The following is a 24,272-nucleotide window of genomic DNA, read 5'->3' as shown; positions in this document are numbered from 1 at the left end:
TGGCAGCCTGGACGCTGTTAAAATTTACAAGGACTGCCGTGGTAAGCTCCCTGCTAAGCTGTGCTGGAAGCACAGCTCAGCAGGGAGGGAGTAAAAATCCTATTCATCCTAATAGGTCTCTATTAGGGTGACTAGGACAAGGAATCAAAATACCCCAGGTTCTAGCCCCCTAAGACGGCTAAGGCCCCTTTCACACGGGTGAGTATTCCGTGCGGATGCGATGTGCGAGTTGAACGCATTGCACCCGCACTGAATCCCGACCCATTCATTTCTAGTCTCCATAAATTCAAAGGGAGCCGCGCTGCCAGGCTCGCTTCAAAGCGTCAGAGTGCAAAATCAAGGGAAAAACAGCAGCTCTTTTTGTGTAGCTATTACACAGACTTCCACCAACAGGCAATCTCTATCGGGTAAGTTCCTCCTGTGGATTACAAATTTGCGCCGCACATAGTGACGTTCCACCAATCTTAATCTCTTAAATCCCCAGGCAGTGCTACAGATTTTATAGTTCAATGCCTGAATTTTAGTGACTCTGTGAGTATATTAAAAAGCATCTAAGAGATTAAAATTGGTGGAACTTCACTATGTGTGTGGCGGAACTTTGTAATCCACAGGAGGAACTCGCCCGATAGAGATTGCCTGTTGGTGGAAGTCTGTGTCCTGGCTACACAAAAAGAGCTGCTGTTTTTCCCTTGATTTTGCACTCCTTTGAATTTACTGAGACTTATTGTGAAAATTACCCACATCACACGGTTGGTCTGCGACGCCAAAGAAGATTTTAATTCCCACAGTGGTGACTTTAATATTTGCATCATTTGGTGCTTTAGACTAGATCCAGTCGATTTTGCAGTAATAAAAAGTTCAGTTCATTCATAGTAAATTCTGAAATCTAAGTTAATCTGCACTTACAGCCTCTTCATGCTCCTTCCAACAGTCAAAGTCTGTTGCCAATGCAAGACTTGCATAGCAGAGCCCAGCTTCTTTAGCTAAAACCACTTCAGGAACTGTGGTCATGTTGATAACATCAGCCCCCCAAAGCCGAAACATGTGACTTTCAGCTTTGGAACTGAAACGTGGACCTTCAATGGTGATCATTGTACCCTTAGAGTGGCATTTTATACCAAGCTTCTTGGAATTATCTATCAAAACCTACAAGATAAAAAAAAAATTAAAAAAAAAATATTCAAATGCATCACAGAAAACCTCTAACAAATATATAAAAAAAAAAAATTATAATTTACAATGAGGTTAGAGATAGCTAATAATTATGTACGGTCTATATTTTATCTAAGTTTCAGTCAGTTAAATGGGTTATGGCCTATTTGATGTAAAAAAAAAATCAAATCAGACATCACACAGTACATAACCATCTGTTTCCAACAAAGCTAGACTCTGCTCCGTACCTCACGGAGTCAGAGCTCCCCCATTCATTGCACTAATATCGCCACCAGATTCTCTTCAGGCGTGCCCTTTCTGTTGCACTTAAACATAGAATGTGTCAGCAGATAAGAACCATTTGGCCCATCTAGTCTGCCCAACTTGCAGCTCTCTCCCTGTCACAGCTGTCATTTCTGCTTTAGCTCTCTCCCATTAAAAGTCACAGCTTGCAACAGTAGATATGATTGGTGGCAGTGAAGGATGGAAGCAAGCATGTGTGACCACCTCAGTAGGTGGACATGCACATTACTTTAGAAGGTAAACACCAGGGGGTGCCATTATAATAACAAAGAGAATCTCACAACTGGAGCATTTTTGTAACAAGGTAAAATACAAAAGTAAGCAGTTTCTCATGTTGAATTCCATTAAAATAACATTTAATGGTGGCATAGCCCCTTTAAAATGTACCTAAACTTTCGATAACATTTTTTTAAAGGGACAGAAATATCCTAATATATTATATAGTATATTTCTTTCCTGATTTTATGGTTTTACAAGCAGAAGAGGCCTCTGAAGTTCGGGCCTTCCTGAAGTGCTCTTGACTGCAGCACATACAGAATCCGCACACTGTAGCCATATATGCAGTGTATGGATTCTGATTTGTACAATGTGCGGTATCGGCAGGAGCACAGCTTGCTGCTGCTGCCTGTGCTCACTATACTTAAAGCTCTGCCTTAGGATACCCTACATCGATGTGCTATGCCAGGCTATAGCGGAGCACAAATATGGACGCACACCAATAAATAACATTATAGTTTATTGGATGGAGCAAAAAAAATACACTTTTTATTTTGGTTGCTATGCACAACAATAAAACCTAAAGACCTTTTTGATCACTTTACGAAAATAATTTGGGGAGGTGAAGTGATGAAAAATGCTGAATCGTCATTTTGATCTTTTTCCCGTTACACCACCTGCTGTATGAGATAAATATTTTTATAGCACAGGTGTCTTAGGACGATGCCTATTTAATTGATTATTTTCATTTTCGGGAAGGGGAGAGGTAACATGTATGAGCCACTGAAACACAGGATGGTTGCTGAAAATTGCTGTGAATGTAAATGTAGATCCCCCTATAATAGTTATTTACATTAACACGGCTGTCCTGTGAAAAATATTTTACTTTTTTCAAACAAGCACCTAGATGTAAATATTTGGGTATTTGCATGGAATTAAAGGGTTACCTTAGGATAGTTCATCAATATCTGATCGGTGGGAGTGTGTAATACCAGGCACAGTCGCTATACAATGTATGGCGCTGTGCTTTGTGAGCTGTGAGGAGTGCTGGTTGCTGGTGTCTTCTCTAAACAGCTGATCGGCAGGGGTACTGGGTGTCAGACTCCCACCGAACAGAGTATAGGTTGTCAGTATTAAAATCTCTGAAAACCCTTTAAAAAATGTTGTATAGCCACTGCGCTATTCAATAAAATGCATCTCTACAGCGCCACCCGCTGTTTCCCCATCCACCTCAGTAACCGCGCTGATACAGTTTCAGACAGAACTCCCAACATGTGCAGGGTTCACATGAGAATCTTTATTCAGCCGAATGAGCTGGTGCGCAGTAGTACCGCAACGTTAAGCCCAAAACATTGCTGTACTTCTGTGCACCAACTTATTTGGCTGAAGAAATAAAGATTCTCACATGAACATATGTTGGAGTGCTGTCTGAAATTGTGTATCTACAGAAATATGGGTCCTGGGGTGGAGAAGGATCTAAAAGGGATGTGTATCCGACAAACCTAATATACTTGGACGCTGTGACCCCCATTAATGTACTAGAACATCGCCGAGGTCCACACATGCTCAGTCCCATCCTTAACCTCTTAACAGCCACCTTAAAATTGGAAAAACCCTCCCAAAAATGGCACTTTTTAATTGTAGATTTTTAATGTGTGTCTGCAGTTAATCTCATTGGCGCACAACTCAGGGGACATTTTTAACCCCTTAACAACATCATTAATTTTCGCCTTAAGTACCAATAATATTTTCCCCCTTGTCTTTTAGCAGTCATGAATTTTTAAAAATTTTATTTTAAAGGGATTAGAAAGAACATGCCAGCCTGAAGAAAAATCAAGCACAGCAAATGGAGCAATGAATAGGAAGATCTCTGAATCCAAGTGAGGTACAGGGCTGGTTCTAGCTTTGTTATAAAGAGATCGTCATGTACTGTATGATGTCTGATTTGAATTAGGAACATTAAAATTGTAACCCGGTGAATGATGTCTAGATTGGTACCATTAAAGACCTTTCACTAGAATAAAACATCTAACCTAACCTAACTATACAGACATGGAGAGCGGCGCCCAGGGATCTCCCTGCACTTACTGTTATACCTGGGAGCGGCTCCGTTGTCCTGGTATAGGCTCCACCCAGTGGAACCTGCCGATGTCTCATTCTACCATGCTGAAGCGCTGGCCAATCGCAGCGCTCAGCTCATAGCCTGAGAGAAAAAAAAGCCTCTCAGGCTATGAGCTGAGCGCTGCCATTGGCCAGCGCTTCAGAATGGGAGAAGGAGACACCGGCAGGTTCCACTGGGTGGAGCCTAACTATGAAGATACCGGAGCCTATACCGGGAGAAAGGAGCCGCGCCCAGGTATAACAGTAAGTGCACGGAGATCCCTGGGCGCCGCTCTCCATGTCTGTATAGTTAGTTTCGATGTTTTATTCTAGTGAAAGGTCCTCTTTAAAGGAAAAGTGTATGAAAAGTACTACACATATCTATTAATTATAATCAATATTTAAAGGGATTACCTGTGATTTCAAGAAAATAGCTTTTGAGCAATGGTACATATATATATATATATATATATATATATATATATATATATATATATATATATATAAAAAAAACAAAAACACACACACACACACACACACATTATTTACCCCTTATATGCCCCTGTGCACCAGCACCGCCAGTCCTGCAGAGGTGACGCCACATACATAATTCACGTGACCGCTGGCCTCGCAGGTGATGCTTGCATGTACCACACGTGACTGCTGATCATGATTTAGTCCTTACCTCTCTAGTTCTGCCACAGAAAGGCTCAGCCATAGGAATGTGACAGACGCCTGGGAGACAGCTGGGTGTCCCATCGTAAAACGTCTGCTGTCTTTTCGTGGTCCTGTGGACATAATAACACATACACAATGTAAGAGTTAAGAAACACCCATCATACACCACTCTGCTGGTTATTAAAAAAAAAAATAAAAAAAAAAAAAAATTATATATATATATATATATATATATATATATATATATATATATATATATTTTATAATAATAATAATAATAATAATAATAATTATAATATATAAAAAACACACACACACACACAGTACAATGTCTCACCAGGCCAAAACAAATCGGGGGGGGGGGGGGGGGGGGGGGAAGAGAAGAGAAACCTGTTTGTGTTATAGGGGTGAATAAAGGAAAAAAAAAAAAAAAAAAAAAGTGGTCAACGCATTGCATGTGGCCAGTACATCCCAGGCTGTGCTGCATAGGAACAGCAGCCTATGATGTAACGGACATCGATCCCCATTTGTTACCTGTTGGAAGAATGGAAGAGGGAGAGCCTGGCGGGTGCTGGCTGAGAGAGACCATGGGCGGGTGCGCTGGAGCAAGCTGTCCTGTCACACATGCCTGCTCTAGTGTACTTACCCTGGTAGCTGTGCTAGAAAACTTCTTAGGTATCCCTAATAAAGTGTCCTTCCAATGTGTCACTGGATAACCTCCCCACCATAAGTGTATCAGCAGCAGATCCCCTCCATAACATTGTGTCTAGAGATGAGAAAAGAGACTTTGGAAGCTTCATCCGAAGTCACGTCATTGAAAACTTTCGAATAATACTGTACGGAGACCCATCTATACACTATTAGAATGTATGGGCTCCGATGAGCCGAAGTAAGTCATTCACGAAGTCGCGCGAGACTTCGCTGAATAACTTCGGTAATTATTACAGTGAAAAACCTTGGAACTGAACTCTGCTTCGGTTCCAAGGTACCACTCAGAACCAAAGCTGAGTTTGGTTCCAAGTTTTAAAGTGTTTTTTTTTCTGTAATAATCAATTACTGAAGTTATTCAACGAAGTCTCGCGCAACTTCGTGAATAACTTACTTTGGCTCATCGGAGCCCATACATTCTAATAGTGTATGGAGACAGACCTCCGTACATTATAACCAAGTTTTGAATGATGCGACTTCGGATTAAAGAGGACCTTTCATGTGTCCAGACATTATGATATAAGTAGCACGTTATGTAGGGCATAGTGCAGGGATGTAATATTGCTTACTAGTTTGTCTGGGCACCGCTCCGTTTCCCCGCTGTGACCCCGTTCACTATTCCCGCCTGGTATGCTAATGAATAGCATCGGTACCGGGAGGAGGAGACTGCCCTGTTTCTTAATAGGAGTCTCCTTCTCCCAATCACAGCGGAGAGCGTCACAGCCAGGGAGAAAAAAAAACTAAATAAAAATCACCTTCTCCCTGGCTGTGACGCTCTACTTTGTGATTGGACCGCGGCAGTCTCCTCCTCCCTGTACCGATGCTATTCATTAGCATATCAGGTGAGAAAAGTGAACGGGGGGCACAGCGGGATAACGGAGCGGCGCCCAGACAAACTAGTAAGCGATCTAACATCCCTGCACTATGCCCTACATAACCTGCTACTTATTTCATAATGGCTGGACCCATGAAAGGTCCTCTTTAATCCAAAGTTGCTTCTCGCAACTCTAATTGTGTCAGCAGCAGATTACCCCCATAAGATTGTGTCAGGGGCAAATCCCCCACAACACTCTCAGCAGATGACCTCCGTAACATTGCGTCAGCAGCAGTCCCCCCCCACTACCCCCCATAACACTGTCACCCACGGATGTTCTTAGCTGCAGTACCCTGGTAATTACAGTGCTGACAGGGCTTTCAATACTGTATTCTGATGCAGAAAACTACCGTAGTCTCCTGCGGCATACGGTAGATTACTGAACGATGTAATAAACTTCTAGAAGCAATAACAGAGGAAAGGCACAACGTGGAGTTATAAGAAAACATGTCCCAGAATGGATATTATATGAGGAATGCAGCTAGTTGCTATAACAGACATGTCAGGAGAGGTGACAGGTCCTCTTTACAATCCTGGAATACCCCTTTAATGTATTACTACTTTTGTCTCATAGTACTGTAAGCTTTTCAATAAGTTTTTCAAGAAGGAAATCAAACAGTATCCTACCCAGTAGAGAATGAGAAAAACCTTAAAGTGTAATCTGTAACAGCATCTAAAAGGGGTTTTCAAAGTGTCATGGCACCAAGAAAGAACCCCGTCATGATGGTCTGGTATTGAGACGTTTATGTTAAAGAGGTTCTCCAGTATTTTTTTTTGAAAATTCAGGAGTCTTCTTACCGGTGGATGAAAAGATTGCTTCCTCAGTACGTCCATTGCCCCGCAGTCTCCACTATGCCCAGACTGGCTGCAGGCTCTTCTACTGAGGTCCCTTCCTGTTCAGCTACTTATACTGCTGGAGATGGTAGTGCTACTGACTGAGGAAACAATCTTTCAAGACCCCTGGATTTTCTGCAAAAGCCTGGAGGATCCCTTTAACCCTTAGAGGACCCTGCGATTTTCAATTTTAGCGTTTTAGTTTCCTAACTTTTATTTTTTATAGCCTTATGAGGGTTTATTTTTTACGGGACAAGTTGTACTTTCTAATGGCGCCATTTACGGTTGCATACAATGTAGTGGAAAGTGGAAAAAAAAAATAAATACATTTCCAAAATGGGGAACGCAATTCTGCCAATTTTTCTTTACACCGTTCACTATGTAGTAAAATTGACCTGTTATCTTACTTCTACAGGTCAGTACGGTTACAACGATACCACACATAATTTTTATCACCATATTCTGACCCCTATACCTTTTTTGTAGTTATGTGTACAGGACTGTGTGAGGGCTAATTCTTTGCGGGGTGATCTGTACTTTCAGTATGCAATTTGAAGTGTGTGCGACTTTTTAATCACTTTTCATAAAAAATGTTTTGGGGAGTTGAAGTGACAAAAATTGGCCGTTTTATTTTTTTCCCCCGTTATGCCATTAATATTGTTATAGTTTAATTGCATGAGCATTTTTGCACGCGGTGATGCCCATGATGTTTATTTTTTTTATTGGTTAAGTATTTTTATTTTAAGGAAAGGGGGGCGATTTGAATATATATATATATATATATATATATATATATATATATATATATATATATAATTTTTTTTATTTTTTTTTTAAAGTAATCCTGGGTGACAATAACTGCCAATCATTAGATTGTCCATGGTGTTCAATGATGGCAATATAGCCATCATTGAACACTTAAAGAAATTCGGTCACCTCCCCTAACCCAAAAAACGATTTTAACCACTTCAGCCCCGCTAGGTGAAACCCCCTTCATGACCAGGCCACTTTTTACACTTCGGCACTACACTCCTTTCACCGTTTATCGCTCGGTCATGCAACTTACCACCCAAATGAATTTTACCTCCTTTTCTTCTCACTAATAGAGCTTTCATTTGGTGGTATTTTATTGCTGCTGACATTTTTACTTTTTTTGTTATTAATCAAAATGTAACGATTTTTTTGCAAAAAAATGACATTTTTCACTTTCAGCTGTGAAATTTTGCAAAAAAAAAAAACGACATCCATATATAAATTTTTCGCTAAATTTATAGTTCTACATGTCTTTGATAAAAAAAAAAATGTTTGGGCAAAAAAAGAAAATGGTTTGGGTAAAAGTTATAGCATTTACAAACTATGGTACAAAAATGTGAATTTCCGCTTTTTGAAACGGCTCTGATTTTCTGAGCACCTGTCATGTTTCCTGAGGTTCTACAATGCCCAGACAGTAGAAAACCCCCACAAATGACCCCATTTCGGAAAGTAGACACCCTAAGGTATTCGCTGATGGGCATAGTGAGTTCATAGAACTTTTTATTTTTTGTCACAAGTTAGCGGAAAATGATGATGATTTTTTTTTATTTTTTATTTTCTTACAAAGTCTCATATTCCACTAACTTGCGACAAAAAATAAAAAATTCTAGGAACTCACCATGCCCCTCACAGAATACCTTGGGGTGTCTTCTTTCCAAAATGGGGTCACATGTGGGGTAGTTATACTGCCCTGGCAATTTAGGGGCCCAAATGTGTGAGAAGAACTTTGCAATCAAAATGTGTAAGAAATGACCGGTGAAATACGAAAGGTGCACTTTGGAATATGTGCCCCTTTGCCCACCTTGGCAGCAAAAAAGTGTCACACATGTGGTATCGCCGTACTCGGGAGAAGTTGGGGAATGTGTTTTGGGGGGTCATTTTACATATACCCATGCTGGGTGAGAGAAATATCTTGGCAAAAGACAACTTTTCCCATTTTTTTATACAAAGTTGGCATTTGACCAAGATATTTTTCTCACCCAGCATGGGTATATGTAAAATGACCCCCCAAAACACATTGCCCAACTTCTCCTGAGTACGGCGATACCACATGTGTGACACTTTTTTGCAGCCTAGATGCGCAAAGGGGCCCAAATTCCTTTTAGGAGGGCATTTTTAGACATTTGGATCCCAGACTTCTTCTCACGCTTTAGGGCCCCTAAAAAGCCAGGGCAGTATAAATACCCCACATGTGACCCCACTTTGGAAAGAAGACACCCCAAGGTATTCAATGAGGGGCATGGCGAGTTCCTAGATTTTTTTTTTTTTTTGCATAAGTTAGCGGATATTGATTTTTTTTGTTTTTTTCCTCACAAAGTCTCACTTTCCGCTAACTTAGGACAAAAATTTCAATCTTTCATGGACTCAATATGCCCCTCACGGAATACCTTGGGGTGTCTTCTTTCCGAAATGGGGTCACATGTGGGGTATTTATACTGCCCTGGCTTTTTAGGGGCCCTAAAGCGTGAGAAGAAGTCTGGAATATAAATGTCTAAAAATGTTTACGCATTTGGATTCCGTGAGGGGTACGGCGAGTTCATGGGAGATTTTATTTTTTGACACAAGTTAGTGGAATATGAGACTTTGTAAGAAAAAACAAAAACAAAAACAAACAAAAAATGTCCGCTAACTTGTGCCAAAAAAAATGGCTGAATGGAGCCTTACCAGGGGGGGGGTGATCAATGACAGGGGGGGTGATCAATGACAGGGGGGTGATCACCCATATAGACTCCCTGATCACCCCCCTGTCATTGATCACCCCCCCTGTAAGGCTTCATTCAGACGTCCGCATGATTTTTACGGATCCATGGATCGGATCCACAGAACGCATGCAGACGTCTGAATGGAGCCTTACAGGGGGGTTATCAATGACAGGGGGTGATCAGGGTAATCAGGGTGATCACCCCCCTGTCACTGATCACCCCCCCGTAAGGCTCCATTCAGACATCCGCATGATTTTTTACGGATCCATGGATCGGATCTACAGAACGCATGCGGACGTCTGAATGGAGCCTTACAGGGGGGTTATCAATGACAGGGGGTGATCAGGGTATTCACCCCCCTGTCACTGATCACCCCCCCTGTAAGGCTCCATTCAGACATCCGCATGATTTTTTACGGATCCATGGATACATGGATCGGATCCACAGAACACATGCGGACGTCTGAATGGAGCCTTACAGGGGGGTTATCAATGACAGGGGGTGATCAGGGTAATCAGGGTGATCACCCCCCTGTCACTGATCACCCCCCCTGTAAGGCTCCATTCAGACGTCCGCATGATTTTTACGGATCCATGGATACATGGATCGGATCCGTAAAAATCATGCGGACGTCTGAATGGAGCCTGACAGGGCGGTGATCAATGACAGGGGGTGATCAGGGAGTGTATATGGGTGATCACCCGCCTGTCATTGATCACCCCCCTGTAAGGCTCCATTCAGACTTCCGCATGATTTTTACGGATCCATGGATACATGGATCGGATCCGTAAAAATCATGCGGACGTCTGAACGGAGCCTGACAGGGGGGTGATCAATGACAGGGCGGTGATCAGGGAGTTTATATGGGGTGATCAGGGGTTTATAAGGGGTTAATAAGTGACCGGGGGGGGGGGGGGGGTGTAGTGTAGTGTAGTGTAGTGTTTGGTGGGACTGTACTGACCTACCTGAGTCCTCTGGTGGTCGATCCTAACAAAAGGGACCACCAGAGGACCAGGTAGGAGGTATATTAGACGCTGTTATGAAAACAGCGTCTAATATACCCGTTAGGGGTTAAAAAATTCGGATCTCCAGCCTGCCAGCGAGCGATCGCCGCTGGCAGGCTGGAGATCCACTCGCTTACCTTCTGTTCCTGTGAGCGCGCGCGCCTGTGCGCGTTCACAGGAAATCTCGCGTCTCGCGAGAGGACGCGTATATGCGTCCAGGAGGAGTAAAACAACTACCTCCCGGACGCATATACGCGTACGGCGGTCGGGAGGTGGTTAAAGCAGCCATGAAGCACAGCTTACCTTGATTAGGCGGTGCTCTTTTATCTTGTAATCCGTCCAGCAGTTTCTGCAAAAAACGACTTTTATTGATATGCAAATGAGTCCTGAATGTGCCCAGAGGGGCGTTTTGTTTTCACGCCGAACGAACTCTCGCACAGGCGCAGTACCCACTGAGGGCTGCGCCTGTGCGATCAGCAGGAGACTGAGGGCAGGAGCTTCATCCTCGTCACTGGGCATGCGCCGAGCCCAGTGACGTCCGATGCTCGCTCTTCCCTGCTGACTGAGGGAAGAGCGAGCATCGGACGTCACTGGGCTCGGCGCATGCCCAGTGACGAGGATGAAGCTCCTGCCCTCAGTCTCCTGCTGATCGCACAGGCGCAGCCCTCAGTGGGTACTGCGCCTGTGCGAGAGTTCGTTCGGCGTGAGGGAGGGGGAGGAGAGGGAGGAGAGGCTGTGCCAGGCTGGGGGCGGTTAGACAGTGCAAGGAAGGCGGGCTGGGCACTGTAAGAGGGGCGGTACTGGGCTCTCTAAGAGGAACAAAACGCCCCTCTGGGCACATTCAGGACTCATTTGCATATCAATAAAAGTCGTTTTTTGCAGAAACTGCTGGACGGATTACAAGATAAAAGAGCACCGCCTAATCAAGGTAAGCTGTGCTTCATGGCTGCTTTAAAATCGTTTTTTGGGTTAGGGGAGGTGACAGAATCCCTTTAATTTTCAATATAACAATACAGTGCTGCCACCTAGTGGCTTGTATTGGTATTTTCCACTTCTGGACTGATCAGATGCCGTGGTCACAATTGACCACGGCATTTGAAAGGCAAATGTATGCGATCAGCCACAAGGCATCCATTTGACGGGGGGGTCTCTGCTATTTTAAATAGCAGAAACCCAGCGGCTATGGCGCCAGCTGCACGTGCAGGTGGGCGCCATGTTTAAAGACCGGGCTTGTACAGCGGAGGTCCCGAAGGGGTTAAATGGTGATATCGATTAGTAGGAAAAGTGTTTTTTTTTTCCCCATGAGAACCAAATTCACATCCATTAAAATTTACATCATAAGTGTGTATTTACAGGGGCCAGTGGCTTGCTGCCCAGAAAAACTGCTTGGTCAAAACTGTACAGTAAGGCCCCATTCACACAACAGTATAGCCGCCATGCCCGTATTGCGGACCACAACCCACGGGCACCGGTCGTGTGAACTCCACAGCGCGGTGCAGAACCAATAACTTGAATAGGACCACAATCTGCAACATAGGGCAAAAGATAGGACATGTTTTATCCATTGCAGTGTGGAGGCACAGAAACCCACGGAAGGGCTTCAATGTGTTTATGGCCTTCACTCCACAAAAGATAGTGAGTTTATAGTCCTATCTTTTGCAAATCACTGACCCATCCAAGTCAATGGGTCTGTTCACATGGCCAGTGTTTGAATTTTGCGAATCCACCATCTGCTGTTTGCAACACGGGAACAGTGAATAGGGCCTAAAAGTGGGCCTTGATTTCTGATCATTTTCATACACTAAACATCTTAATCCCTGAATAGATAATACCGCACATGTACAGAATTATGCACCCGCATCTGCATGGAGCGGGTTGCTGCGGTCAGCCCTCTACATACACCACGGGAGCAGGCTACATAGTACAGCAGGCACCCGGCCGCAATGATAGGGAACATTGATCACGTCGAACTCTATAATTGAACCCCTCAGATGCCATGGTCAACACCGATTGTGGCATTTGCGAGATAAGGCAGAGAGAACCCCTCTGCGTCCCGATCAGAGCCCCCGCAGTGAAGTTGCAGGGCTCTAATCGGTTAGCATGACAGCCTGGGGCCTGCTGAAGCTTCCCATGGGTGTCACAGTAATATCCCTGCTAAGTTCTGCATGAGGCATAGCTCAGCAGGGAGCTTGTTAGGATCCTATTCAACCTAATAGATTTCTATTAGGGTGACTAGGACAAGGGATCAAAAAAAGGGGACTAATTAGTTAAATAAAAAGTGAAAAAGTTAAAAAAATTAAACATTTAAATCATTTCCCCATTTTAAATATAAATAAAACAAACATACTAGGTATCGCAGTCTCCAAAAATGACTGAACTATTCAAATAGATTTAAAAATTTTCCTGTGTGGTGAATGTCATAACATAAAAAAAATAAAGAAAAAACATGATTCACCGTATTTTATTCACCTTGTCACCCCCCCAAAAAAATGGAACAATGATCAAAGAGTTGTACATACCCCAAAAAAGGTACCAATAAAAACTACAGTTCATTCCACACACAAAAAACACACCACACCCTCATACAGCTCTGTAGACCAACATTTAAAAAAAAAAAAGTTATGTCTCTTTTTTTGAGTAATAAAACAAAAATAAAAGCTACACCAGTTTGGTATCACCGTAGTTGCATTGAGCTGCAAAATTACCGTATTTTTCGCCGTATAAGACGCACTTTTTCTTCCCCCAAAATGGGGGGAAAATGCCCCTGCGTCTTATACGGCGAATGCAGTCAGTTTTACATCGCTGGCAGCGATGTAAAGCGAGCGGGGACTCGGGGAGGGACTGGGAGGAGGAGCTGAGGCCGGCAATAGTGGCGGGGCGGTGCAGTCACTGTACTAAATGCCCGCCCCGCCGCTCCGGTATACTAATAAAATATGTCAGATTCAATTAATGGTTATTAAATATGCCCCTTTATGCCTAATAGTACCTTAAATCCTAAGCGCATCCGTACAATGCAGGCCGGGCGGGCGGCAGCGTAACTCCCTGATGTCACGTGCCTGCGCCGCCTACTTTATGAATGAAGCAGGCAAGTGACGTCAGTGAGTGACGCGCCGCGCCGGCTGCCCGGCCTGCCGGCATTGTACTGAAGCGCTTAGGATTTAAGGTACTTTTAGGAATAAAGAGGCATATTTAATAACTATTAATTTAATAAGAATTATTATATTAGTATACTGGAGCGGCGGGGGATCTGTGGATGGCACAGTTATGGGCTGGGAGGGTCTGTGGATGACACATGTATAACAGTGCCATCCACAGATTCCCCCCCCCCCCTGTAACAGTGCCAGCCACAGATCCCCCCCATAACAGTGTCCGTCATCCACAGATCCCCCCATAACAGTGTCCGTCATCCACAGATCCCCCCATAACAGTGTCCGTCATCCACAGATCCCCCCATAACAGTGTCCGTCATCCACAGATCCCCCCATAACAGTGTCCGTCATCCACAGATCCCCCCATAACAGTGTCCGTCATCCACAGATCCCCCCCATAACAGTGTCCGTCATCCACAGATCCCCCCCATAACAGTGTCCGTCATCCACAGATCCCCCCCATAACAGTGTCCGTCATCCACAGATCCCCAGTAATAGTGCCATCCACAGACCACCTAGTTCCAAACCCACAGCACACCTTTTGGTTAAAAATATTTTTTTTCTTATTTTCCTCCCCAAAAGCGTCTTATACGGCGAAAAATACGGTAGGATGTCATGTCATTTTTATTGCACAGTGAACACCGTGATGTCAAAACCCCAAAAACCTTGGGGAATTTTTTATTTTATTTTACCCCACAAATAATTTTTTCCCAATTCAAGACAAATGCATCTGGTCCCGCAAACAATAAGCCCTTGCATGGCTATGTAAATAGAAAAATAAAAAAGCTGGCTATTGGACAGTGGGAAAAAAAAATAATAAAATGCAAAAATTAAAATAGGCCCAGTCTTTAAGGGGTTAAAGTGGTACAAGAGCCACCTTTTAGGAGAAATTTATATATATATATATATATATATATATATATATATATATATATATAAAATCATATAACATATATCAGGCATGTCCAAACTGCGGCCCTTCAGCTGTTGCAAAACTACAACTCCCAGCATGCCCTAATAGCTGTAAGCTATCCAGGCATGCTGGGAGTTGTAGTTTTGCAACAGCTGGAGGGCCGCACTTTGGACATGCCTGACATATATAGAACCAGTACACATACACATCATAAATATGGAGCCCTTCTGTAGATTACAATCACCATCTATATCAAGGATGCTCACCCTGCAGCCCTCCAGTTGTTGCAAAACTACAACTCGCACCATGTCCTGCTGTAGACTGTTCGGGCATGCCGGGAGTTGTAGTTTTGCAACAGCTGGAAGGTGGCAGGTTGAGTACGCCTGATCTATAGTATAGTAAATACCTGCTTCTAAAGGAATTCATTCTCACCTATCAATAAACTGGTCAAGTACAACAATATCTCCAGGCTCAATCTCCTCTCTCAGTGATCCGCAAGCTGTGGTGACCAAAATGTGAGTACAGCCTTCCATCTTCAATGCCCAAATGTTTGCTCGAAAGTTAACATTTGAAGGAGCTATCGTATGTTGCCTGCCATGTCTGCAACACAAAGGCATGGAAACCGTTCAGGAAAAGCAAGAAATATAACATTTCAGGTATGTCGTTAATGCAGATTCCAAGGTGATGCCTATAAACGTGTGTAAGAAATCACAAGATTGGTGAGCATTATTACTTCCGTTTGGTTTTTTGGCAACTAAATAATTGTATTCTTACATTAGTTTTTTTATGTTACCACAAAAAAATCTCCAAAAAAATAAATACATAAAAAAATCCTGCAATCTTGCAGTTTTCACACTGGCCACTGAGCATCACAGGCTGACACTTCCTGTTTTCCGAAATAACCTAACCCTACTCATTAGTATCACAGGGAAATATCTCCTCTATTATAACGCTGGGGCAGAAAACACAGGAGCCAGAAGTATAGGTGATGGTCACAGCTCATCTCCTCCTCCTCCCTGCACAATGTCCTCTGCATGTCACAGACCACGGCTAGAACACTCTGCCACTAATGCGTTTGGTGCTGGTCAGAAGAAGCCACTTGCAGTGTGCCTGCACAATAGCAGGAATCAAGTGGATTCAAGTGTCTACAAGTGGATTCAGCAGGACACGGTTACTGACCATCTGTGAGCACCAGCACTGGGCACATTAGGTGGAGGTTCTAGGAAAAGAATCAAAAGAGCACCAGGGGGCGCCACAACATGTATGTAACAACGTTATCCAGATGTAATCATTTTAAAAATGCTTTTAATTGAAACAAATAATATTTAGTCGCAGGACAAACCCTTTACGTTTTTATAGGCTTTCATGTTCTTATCCACTGACAACAAGCAGGGATCTTTAAAATGTTAAGGGACCAAAACACAAAGGGGGGAGACTTGCTTAGAGTGGTATCTGATATGCCAGACTTTACCCAACGTGCACTGGAGTCAGATGCGGCAAACTGATGACATGCACCTTTTGGTAGTTTGTGTGCCAGAAATTAAAACTCTGCCAGCCCACTTGTGTGCCAACCTTTACCCCAGTTTCTAGTGTAAGTTACAGTTGGTTTCTCAGACAGATTGTGCCTTGCCCCTCTTTTCTTGAAAAGCAGTAAGCGTGGCGAATAATTGCAAAACAATTATTAAAATTTATAATTTTATGCAAATATGGCATGTGGAAAAATGTTCGACTTTTTTTACATTAGCGCAAAGAGGACCCGTCACCAGGAGCAACCATATAAAACTAGGCGGGGGTGATCCTGCTGATTAAACAAGTATGGTCAAAATCTGTTACACTGTTCCACAGCATAAACAAAACGTTAAAGGGGTTGGCCACTGTCTGGTTACTGCTGACCAATGTGTTTGAGATAATTATACGGCACTTACTAATACAGTCTTTGTTGATATTCTGCACCATTTTCTATATTTCATAAGTATGTCCTCTTGTTTACAAAGCCTTTTGTACTATCCACAAGATGGCCGCTGATGGAGGGTCATGTGACCAGACAAATCACCTCCATGTGATGTCTCCTCCATTCATATACACCACAACTGCCATCTCTACCTGTTCCGTTAGGAGTTTAGTGCAGGTGCAGTGTTAGAAGGGGGGAGGCTGAGTCATGTGTCTGGTCACATGACCCTCCATCAGCAGCCATTTTATGGACAGCACAAAAGACTTTGTAAACAAGGGACATACCTTATGAAATATAGAAAATGATACCGAATATCAAAGACTGTATTATTAAGTGCCATCTAATCATGCTACAAACACATTGGTCAACCGTAGCCAGTAAGCGGACAACCAAGGGTCCATTCACACGTCCATAGTGTATTGTGGATCCACAATACACCCGTCCGGCTCCCCCATAGAACTGCCCATTCTTGTCCGCAATTGCGATCAAGAATAGGACATGTTCAATTTTTTTCCTGGAGCTGCGGACCGGAAGATCTCTGCATCCATTCCTGCCCCATTGAGAATAAATGGGTCCGCACCCGTTCCGGATATTGTGGAATGGATGTGGACCCATTCCACGGACGTGTGAATGGACCCTAAGAGTTTTATTCTATATGTTAGGGTCCATTCACACGTCCGTTGTTTCTTTCCTGATCTGTTCCGTTTTTTGCAGAACAGATCAGGACCAGTTCTGGACCCATTCATTTTCAATGGGTCCTGGGGAAAAAAAATAAAAAAATAAAATAAAAATCGGACAACACAATGTGTGCTGTCCGTTTCGCATGTCCGATTAAATATAAAACTTGTCCTATTCTTTTCCGCAAAAATCGGATCCTGGTACAATACAAAGTCAATGGTTCCGCAAAAAACAGATGAAATTCGTATGTCATTACGTATGTCATCCGTTTTATGCGGAATCCGTTCCTGGAAATTAAATCCTGCCCACAGAAATCTTATTCACTTTTTTTTTTTCAAAGAAATCCAAACAACTTTATTTGCTTTGTGAAATTTATACATGTTTCCGTTTTTTGCGGATCCGCAAAAAACAGATGACATACGGAAACATTTTCAGGATCCGCAAAAAAACTGACCGAAATTCGGGATATAGAAAAATACTGACGTGTGAATGTAGCCTAAGTTAGGTCTTCAGTGAGCCAAAGGGCGAATTCTAGCCCCTCCGCACACCTCAACTGTGCTGCTTTACAGCATTTTTTCACACACCCCCTCTACATGACTGACAGGGTGAGACATCATCATGATCCTCTTGTCTGGCCTTGTAAACCCGCGCATGCACCGTTTATTCTGCAAATGGCGCATCTGCAGTGCATCGGGTTCAGAGTTCCCTGCTGTCAAGATAATTAGTCAACATGCAGAGATTATAGACCCCCGAGGCATGCGCAGGATTACAGGGGCAGGCAAGAAGACAATGATGATGTTTGGCCTTGTCAGTCAAGGGGAGGGAGGGGGGGGGGGGGGGGGGGGGCTTGGCAAACTCTGAAAAGCAAAGGAGCTGAAGAAACTCGAAGGGCTAGGGCCCGGTTTTAACCATACAGGCATTTTTTAATTTAATAGGATCAACCATACCAGGCAGTATGCCTGGTTTAATAGGGTTGATACTGCTGATGTGTCCTCTTAAACCCCCCCCCCCCCCCCAAAGCATACTGCAAAGTTGCAGAAGTTGAGTTTTTGAGGTTAATATTTTTATGGTTACCTTGCAAGTAGCACACAGTCCACATTTTTAATTTTTCCAAGAATCAAAGCATCTGATGGCTGTACAATCAGAAAAAAAAACACGTTAGTTTATAGAAGCTCAGAAACAAGGTAGTACATAATGCCACATGTGAACAGGAACATAAGGAAATGATTACAACTGGCAATACTGGACTGTTAAAGAGAACCCGTCACATCAAAAATGCAGGCAGCATATTATACAGCAGAAGGAGCGGAGCCGATGTATAGCTTTAGTGGCCCCTTTTACACAAGCGAGTTTTCCGCGCACCTGCACTGAATCCTGACCCATTCATTTCAATAGGTCTGTGTACATGAGCGCTCTATATTCTGCGTTTTTCACCCAGCCCTGGCCCCACAGAAATGAATGGGGCTTCAGTGAAAAATGCATTGCATCCGCAAGCAAGTCCAGATGCAATGCGTCTTTCACTGATGGTTGCTAGGAGATGTTGTGTGTAAACCTTCAGTTTTTTTAATCACGTGTGAGAAAAACGCATTAAAACGCATTGGGCCTGCGAGGGAAAAAAAACTGAACACAATCGCAGACAAAACTGACTGAACTTGCTTGCAAAATGGTGCGAGTTTCACTGAATGCACCCTGAACGTATCCGGACCTAATCCGTCACGCTCGTGTGAAAGAGGCCTAAAGGAAAAGATTAAATGCACGGACAAAAAAAAATTAAAGGTTAAATTGCTGCAACGCTCAACATGCAGTTATGTCTCAGGCAGATACGTAAACGATTACATACTGGGTCTTGCCACAAGAGGGCATAAAAGTGCTTCCCAGAGGCTACTTGTGAGTAGTGTACCTTGGGGAACAACTCATTTAAAATTGGCTTGTCATCTCTCCTGACATGTCTATTCCTCCATGCAATAATCATTCTGGAGCATCATATAACTGTATTAAGTTCCGTTCCTCGGTTATTGCTACTAGAAGTTTATTAATGAACTTGTCACTGGGTGTTACAAGTTGGGAGGTGTGCCCAGTCTCACAATACCACTACAGATATGTCACACTGTGCAGGGACACACTCCCAAGTACCAACTAGTAAAGAGTTAAATAGCCAGTTAAGGATGCCGACTAGTTTGGCACTTTAGACTCTGAGATTTTTTGTTTCCCAATCGCGATATGATAGCTTATTTTATGAGGGGCAAGTTGTGTTTTTTAATGCCACTTTTTTGGGGTACGTCAGGTGACTTGTATAAAAAAATTGACCAACAGCATGGAATAACAATCTCACCATTGATTTTAGGGTTTTGTTTTTACAGTGTCCGCTGTGCCATACTCTGGAACCTATAAATCTTGTTTTTAATCTTTCTGCTGTGAGGTGTGTGAAGGCTCATTTTTGGAGGGCAAGAGATTGTATTCATGCCATTTTGGAATACAAGGGACCCTTTGATCAATTTATTATTATTTTTTTTTGGGTGAAAGGCAAGGTGATAAAAGACAATTCTGGCAATGGGGATTTTTTTCTTAATGGCATTTACTGTGTGGGTTATATCATGGGATACTTTACTATATTATATATAGGCCAGTAAGTACATCACAGGCCTGGGGCCCCCGGGTGCCATTTGAGCCCTTGCTACACCGCGATGACAGTCACAGCTCCCTTTGTCTAAATGTTAAGATGCTGCGGTTGCTAATGACTGTGGCATCTTAGGGGTTGATAGAGCCAATCAGCATCATCTCCAATCCCGAAAGTAAGAGTCGGGTTCCTGCTGTATAATACCGCCGACACCTGCAAATGACCCAACTCCTGAGCCCACTGCATCACCATGATATACTATTATGGCACGGAGCAGGAATGATCTAGCTGCTGTGACGTACTAGTAAGTCACATACCTGAGGAACGGAGCAGCATATATTTATATGAAAAGATGCTCCAGAATCGCTATTGCATGGGAAATACATTAATAAAATAAAATTACTGAAAATTCATAAATATTACTTTATTAAAAACACATTCCCAAATAGCTTTTATTATTTATAATGGCTTGTGTTCTCTAGGGGGCAGTCATAAGGGAAATAAAATGGCCACTGACCTACTAGCCCACACAAAAGTGTCCTAATGTCCTGAGAACAGAGCTGGACGGGTTACTTCAAAACAGTTAACTAAAGCGCTCTCTCAGCTCTCCTCACTGCTCTTGCTGTCATGCATTATGATCCCCCCATCCATCCTCTCTGTACCTTCAATTCACTCAACTATAAATAATAAAAGCTATTTGGGAATGCATTTATAATAAGGTAATATCTACCTTATGTTTCACCCTATAAGACGCGCCTTTTTCCCCTCAAAGGAGGGGGGATGTCAGTGCATCTTATGGGGTGTATACTAATGAGCACTTCCATTATAGAGGACCAGTACTCATGGCTTTTTGGTTTACCTCGGCCGCTCGCTGTGCTGTGACTGCGCACAGTGTGAGCACTCTGAACTAGTCAGGCGTCGGGTCACAGCATCGCGTGCGGCGGGAAGAAGAGAAAGCTGGATGACAGGAGCACCGCCTACATCTTGACCAGAAGTAAATTGATTTTTTTTATCTGATCTGACCATGGGGTCATTCACACTGAGGTCTGAAAAAAAGTATTATGCAAGTCTACTGTATGAGTGCCTAACTGTAGCATCACATTTGGAAAATGCACATACCTTGCCAAAGGGTGTTTCCACATACTTCTCGCTTCTTCCTTCCAAAATATCAGGATCATCCAGTCCAGATCCACCAATTATACCGACCTATTGCAGAAGAAGCAAGAGGGTGAAATATTTTATCACATTTTCATGAAGCAGAAAAATAATAGAGCCCATAGAAATACCAAAAGTGCAACAAAAAGACTGTTCACCACAGACATTATGTCTTATAAGTAAAAGGGCTTCTCTCCTATGCAACACCCTTAAAAATATACATTTTCGATTACCTCTTTAATTATATATCAGGTTAATATAAATTGCAGCAGGGTGGCTCAGTGGTTAGCACGGAGGTCCTAGGTTCAAATCCAATCAAGGACAACATCTGCACGGAGTCTGTATGTTCTCCCCGTGTTTGGAGTGTGGGGGGAAACCCACACAAAGTCATCCCTTTATCAAAGTCCAGCGTTTTATGAAATGACACATAGAAGAAAGAAGCAAAGTGTACATGAGCTCTCAGACGCCGTGGTCCCTGAATAGTAATTATAGCAGTCTTCACAGGGAGAAGGCGCATGCTGAGCCGTCGTTATACCAGGTGGCGGCGGACACTCCAAGACCTCCACCGTACATGGAACCTGGTTGCAATACCAGACACAACCTGTGGACAGGGTTGGAGCTGTTCTTAGCAGAGAGCAGCCCGGTTTACTACTTCTGGAAACCCCTTTAAGGCCTCATGCACACGACCATATTTTTTGCATACTGGATGTGGACCGCGCGCACTATCCGCATTCATGTGTCCGTTCCGCCATCTCGCAAAAAACATAGAACACGTCCTATTCTTGTCCATTTCGCGGACAAGAATAGGCATTTTTAACATAGGACGGAACATACGGAGCGGGAAAACGCAAAACACATATGGCCTAAAGATGGCAGCAGCTTCTAAGCCTAGCAGATGCCATAGCTGCCATGTGCCTGCTGTTTTACACCCAGAGGCATTGTCCATGATCGGGGATGACGCTGATCACCGACATTTAACCACTCAAATGTTGTGTTAGATTGCATCCGAGCTGTCTGCTCGGGCCGTACAGGGGCTAAAATGCTGCCAGCATCTTTAAAAGATCACTGCACAACACACCATGGGGCCCCAGCCTGATCTTTTTAGGGCCCCTCTGGGACATACTCCTTTCTCAGCCCTTCGTCACCATGGTAGGTGCATACCTCCCAACTTTTGAAAATTGCAAAGAGGGACAATATGTGCAGTGCGCATCGTGGCAATTTTTATTCTAGGCCACGCCTCTAACTCCGCCCAAAGCATAATTACTGACTCCATCACAACTGCAGCAGCTGGGGATCGGTTAGGTGGGTACAAGTTCTTTTATTTTTACAGCAAGTGGACCCCCCCCGAGACAATTTTGTTTCATGCTCTTCAATATCCATCTAAATATTAGCTCATAAATCATCAGATTATAGATATTTTAAACAGGTAGGAAAGCCGGTCCAGCATATACAAAATCCCAGCAGCTGTGTCTTTGAAGATAGGATTTATTCCAATATTGGTTATTGTGTCCTACACTCAGGACGCGTTTCGGCAAGCAAGCCTTTATCAACTCCTGGTGTTAAAGGCATGCTTGCCGAAACGCTTCCTGCATGTAGGACACCATAACCAATACTGGAATAAATCCTATCTTCAAAGACACAGCTGCTGGGATTTTGTATATGCTATAGATATTTTAAAGTCTAAGGGTACTTTCACACTAGCGTTTTTCTTTTCCGGCGCTGAGTTCTGTCCTAGGGGCTCTATACCGGAAAAGAACTGATCAGTTATATCCCCATGCATTCTGAATGGAGAGCATTCCGTTCAGGGTGCATCAGGATGTCGTCAGTTCAGTTGTTTAGCCTTTTCTGGATGAAGATAAAACCGCAGCATGCTACGGTTTTATCTCCGGCCCAAAAAACTGAAGACTTGCCTGAATGCCGGATCCGGCCTTCCTGCGCAGACCGAAAAAAAAAAAAAAAAATGGGAATAAGGGCTCATTCAGACAACCGTATGCTATCTGCAAAAATGCGGATCCGTTTTTTTGCAGATTAGATGCTGACCCCCTTCACTTCTAAGGGGCCCTTTTCTATTCCACGGTTCCGCAAAACAAATGAAACATGTCCTATACTTGTCCGTGAAAATCAGGACATGGCCCCATTGAAGTCTTAGGGCCCGCAAAAATACTGAATGCTATCCGTTTTTTTACAGACATGTTGAACTGTCCGCAAAAAAAAACAGATCCGCATTTTTGCAGACAGCATTCGGCCGTCTGGATGAGGCCCAACACAGATGACACCGGAAAGACGGATCCGGCATTTCAATGCATTTGTAAGACGGATAAGGATCCTGATCAGTCTTACAAATGCCATCAGCTGGCATACGTCGCCTGAACTGCCTGCCGGATTCCCCTGGCGCAAGTGTGAAAGTAATGAAGTTCTGGTCTATTATACAGGTAGAAACCATCCAGATAGTTTAGTAAGGAGCAATGTAGAAATGCACATTAATGCATTGGACTTGGGTGGAATAGAGGGACACTTACATGGAGGTGTAGAGTACCACAAATGGGGCCAATACTACTGCACTAGCTGCAACCTGCTCCAGGGGACACCCCCGGCTGAATTCTAGTGGCTTCTCTATGACCACACAGAGCATTGCACAACCTGAACCTGCCGATACAAGGCGGCTGTGATGCTCTGCAGGAAGGAATCTGCGTCACACTCGGCCAGGAGCCATGGCCTGGCTATGAGGTAAGTACCTACCTTCACAACGTGCCCAGCTGCCATAGCGGAGTCCGGGGAAAGGGGCGGGGCTACAACTCACACGATGTACTCACGTGCAGAAGCGCATCTGCAGGGTAAAAGACCTTGGGTGACGTCAGCGTCGGTGGGGGCGTGGCTCCGGAGAATGCTTCCGTAAGCTACTCTGAGAGGAGAGGGGGATGTGAGGCGGCTGCATCTTTCCGGCCCCTGCAAAGTCCGCCGGTTTTATAGCTGCTCTGTGTATGCTGCACATAAAAAACTTTCTAAGCTATTTTGTGGCTGAGTGACATGTGCAGGCAGCAGAGTTGTGTTTGTCATGTGCAGGCAGCAGTTCTTTGTGTGAATTGCATCCAGATAGAAATGTTGGCTTACTGCAAAACAGGGCATGCAGTTATGTCAGACAGGTAAGGCTACTTTCACACTTGCGGCAGAGGATTCCGGCAGGCAGTTCCGTCGCCAGAACTGC

General features: G+C 43.7%; 1 protein-coding gene across 1 annotated transcript in view; it reads right to left on the bottom strand.

The window, feature by feature from the left end:
- The window catches only part of LOC122932521 (methylthioadenosine phosphorylase), a 40,449-nt gene extending 16,518 nt beyond the window's left edge, over positions 1–23,931 (bottom strand). The window contains exons 1-6 of the mRNA XM_044286990.1: positions 23,807–23,931; positions 21,032–21,118; positions 18,370–18,428; positions 15,099–15,266; positions 4,457–4,559; positions 907–1,146 (exon numbers count right to left, since the gene is read on the bottom strand). Coding sequence (XP_044142925.1) covers positions 907–1,146; positions 4,457–4,559; positions 15,099–15,266; positions 18,370–18,428; positions 21,032–21,118; positions 23,807–23,830 — 681 coding nt within the window. The 5' untranslated portion in view covers positions 23,831–23,931. The remainder of the gene's footprint in view (positions 1–906; positions 1,147–4,456; positions 4,560–15,098; positions 15,267–18,369; positions 18,429–21,031; positions 21,119–23,806) is intronic.
- Positions 23,932–24,272: the final 341 nt, after the last annotated feature.

The sequence above is a fragment of the Bufo gargarizans genome, chromosome 1 (genome assembly GCF_014858855.1).
Source record: "Bufo gargarizans isolate SCDJY-AF-19 chromosome 1, ASM1485885v1, whole genome shotgun sequence".
Taxonomy (NCBI): domain Eukaryota; kingdom Metazoa; phylum Chordata; class Amphibia; order Anura; family Bufonidae; genus Bufo; species Bufo gargarizans.
This window is presented reverse-complemented; position numbering and strand designations above follow the sequence as displayed.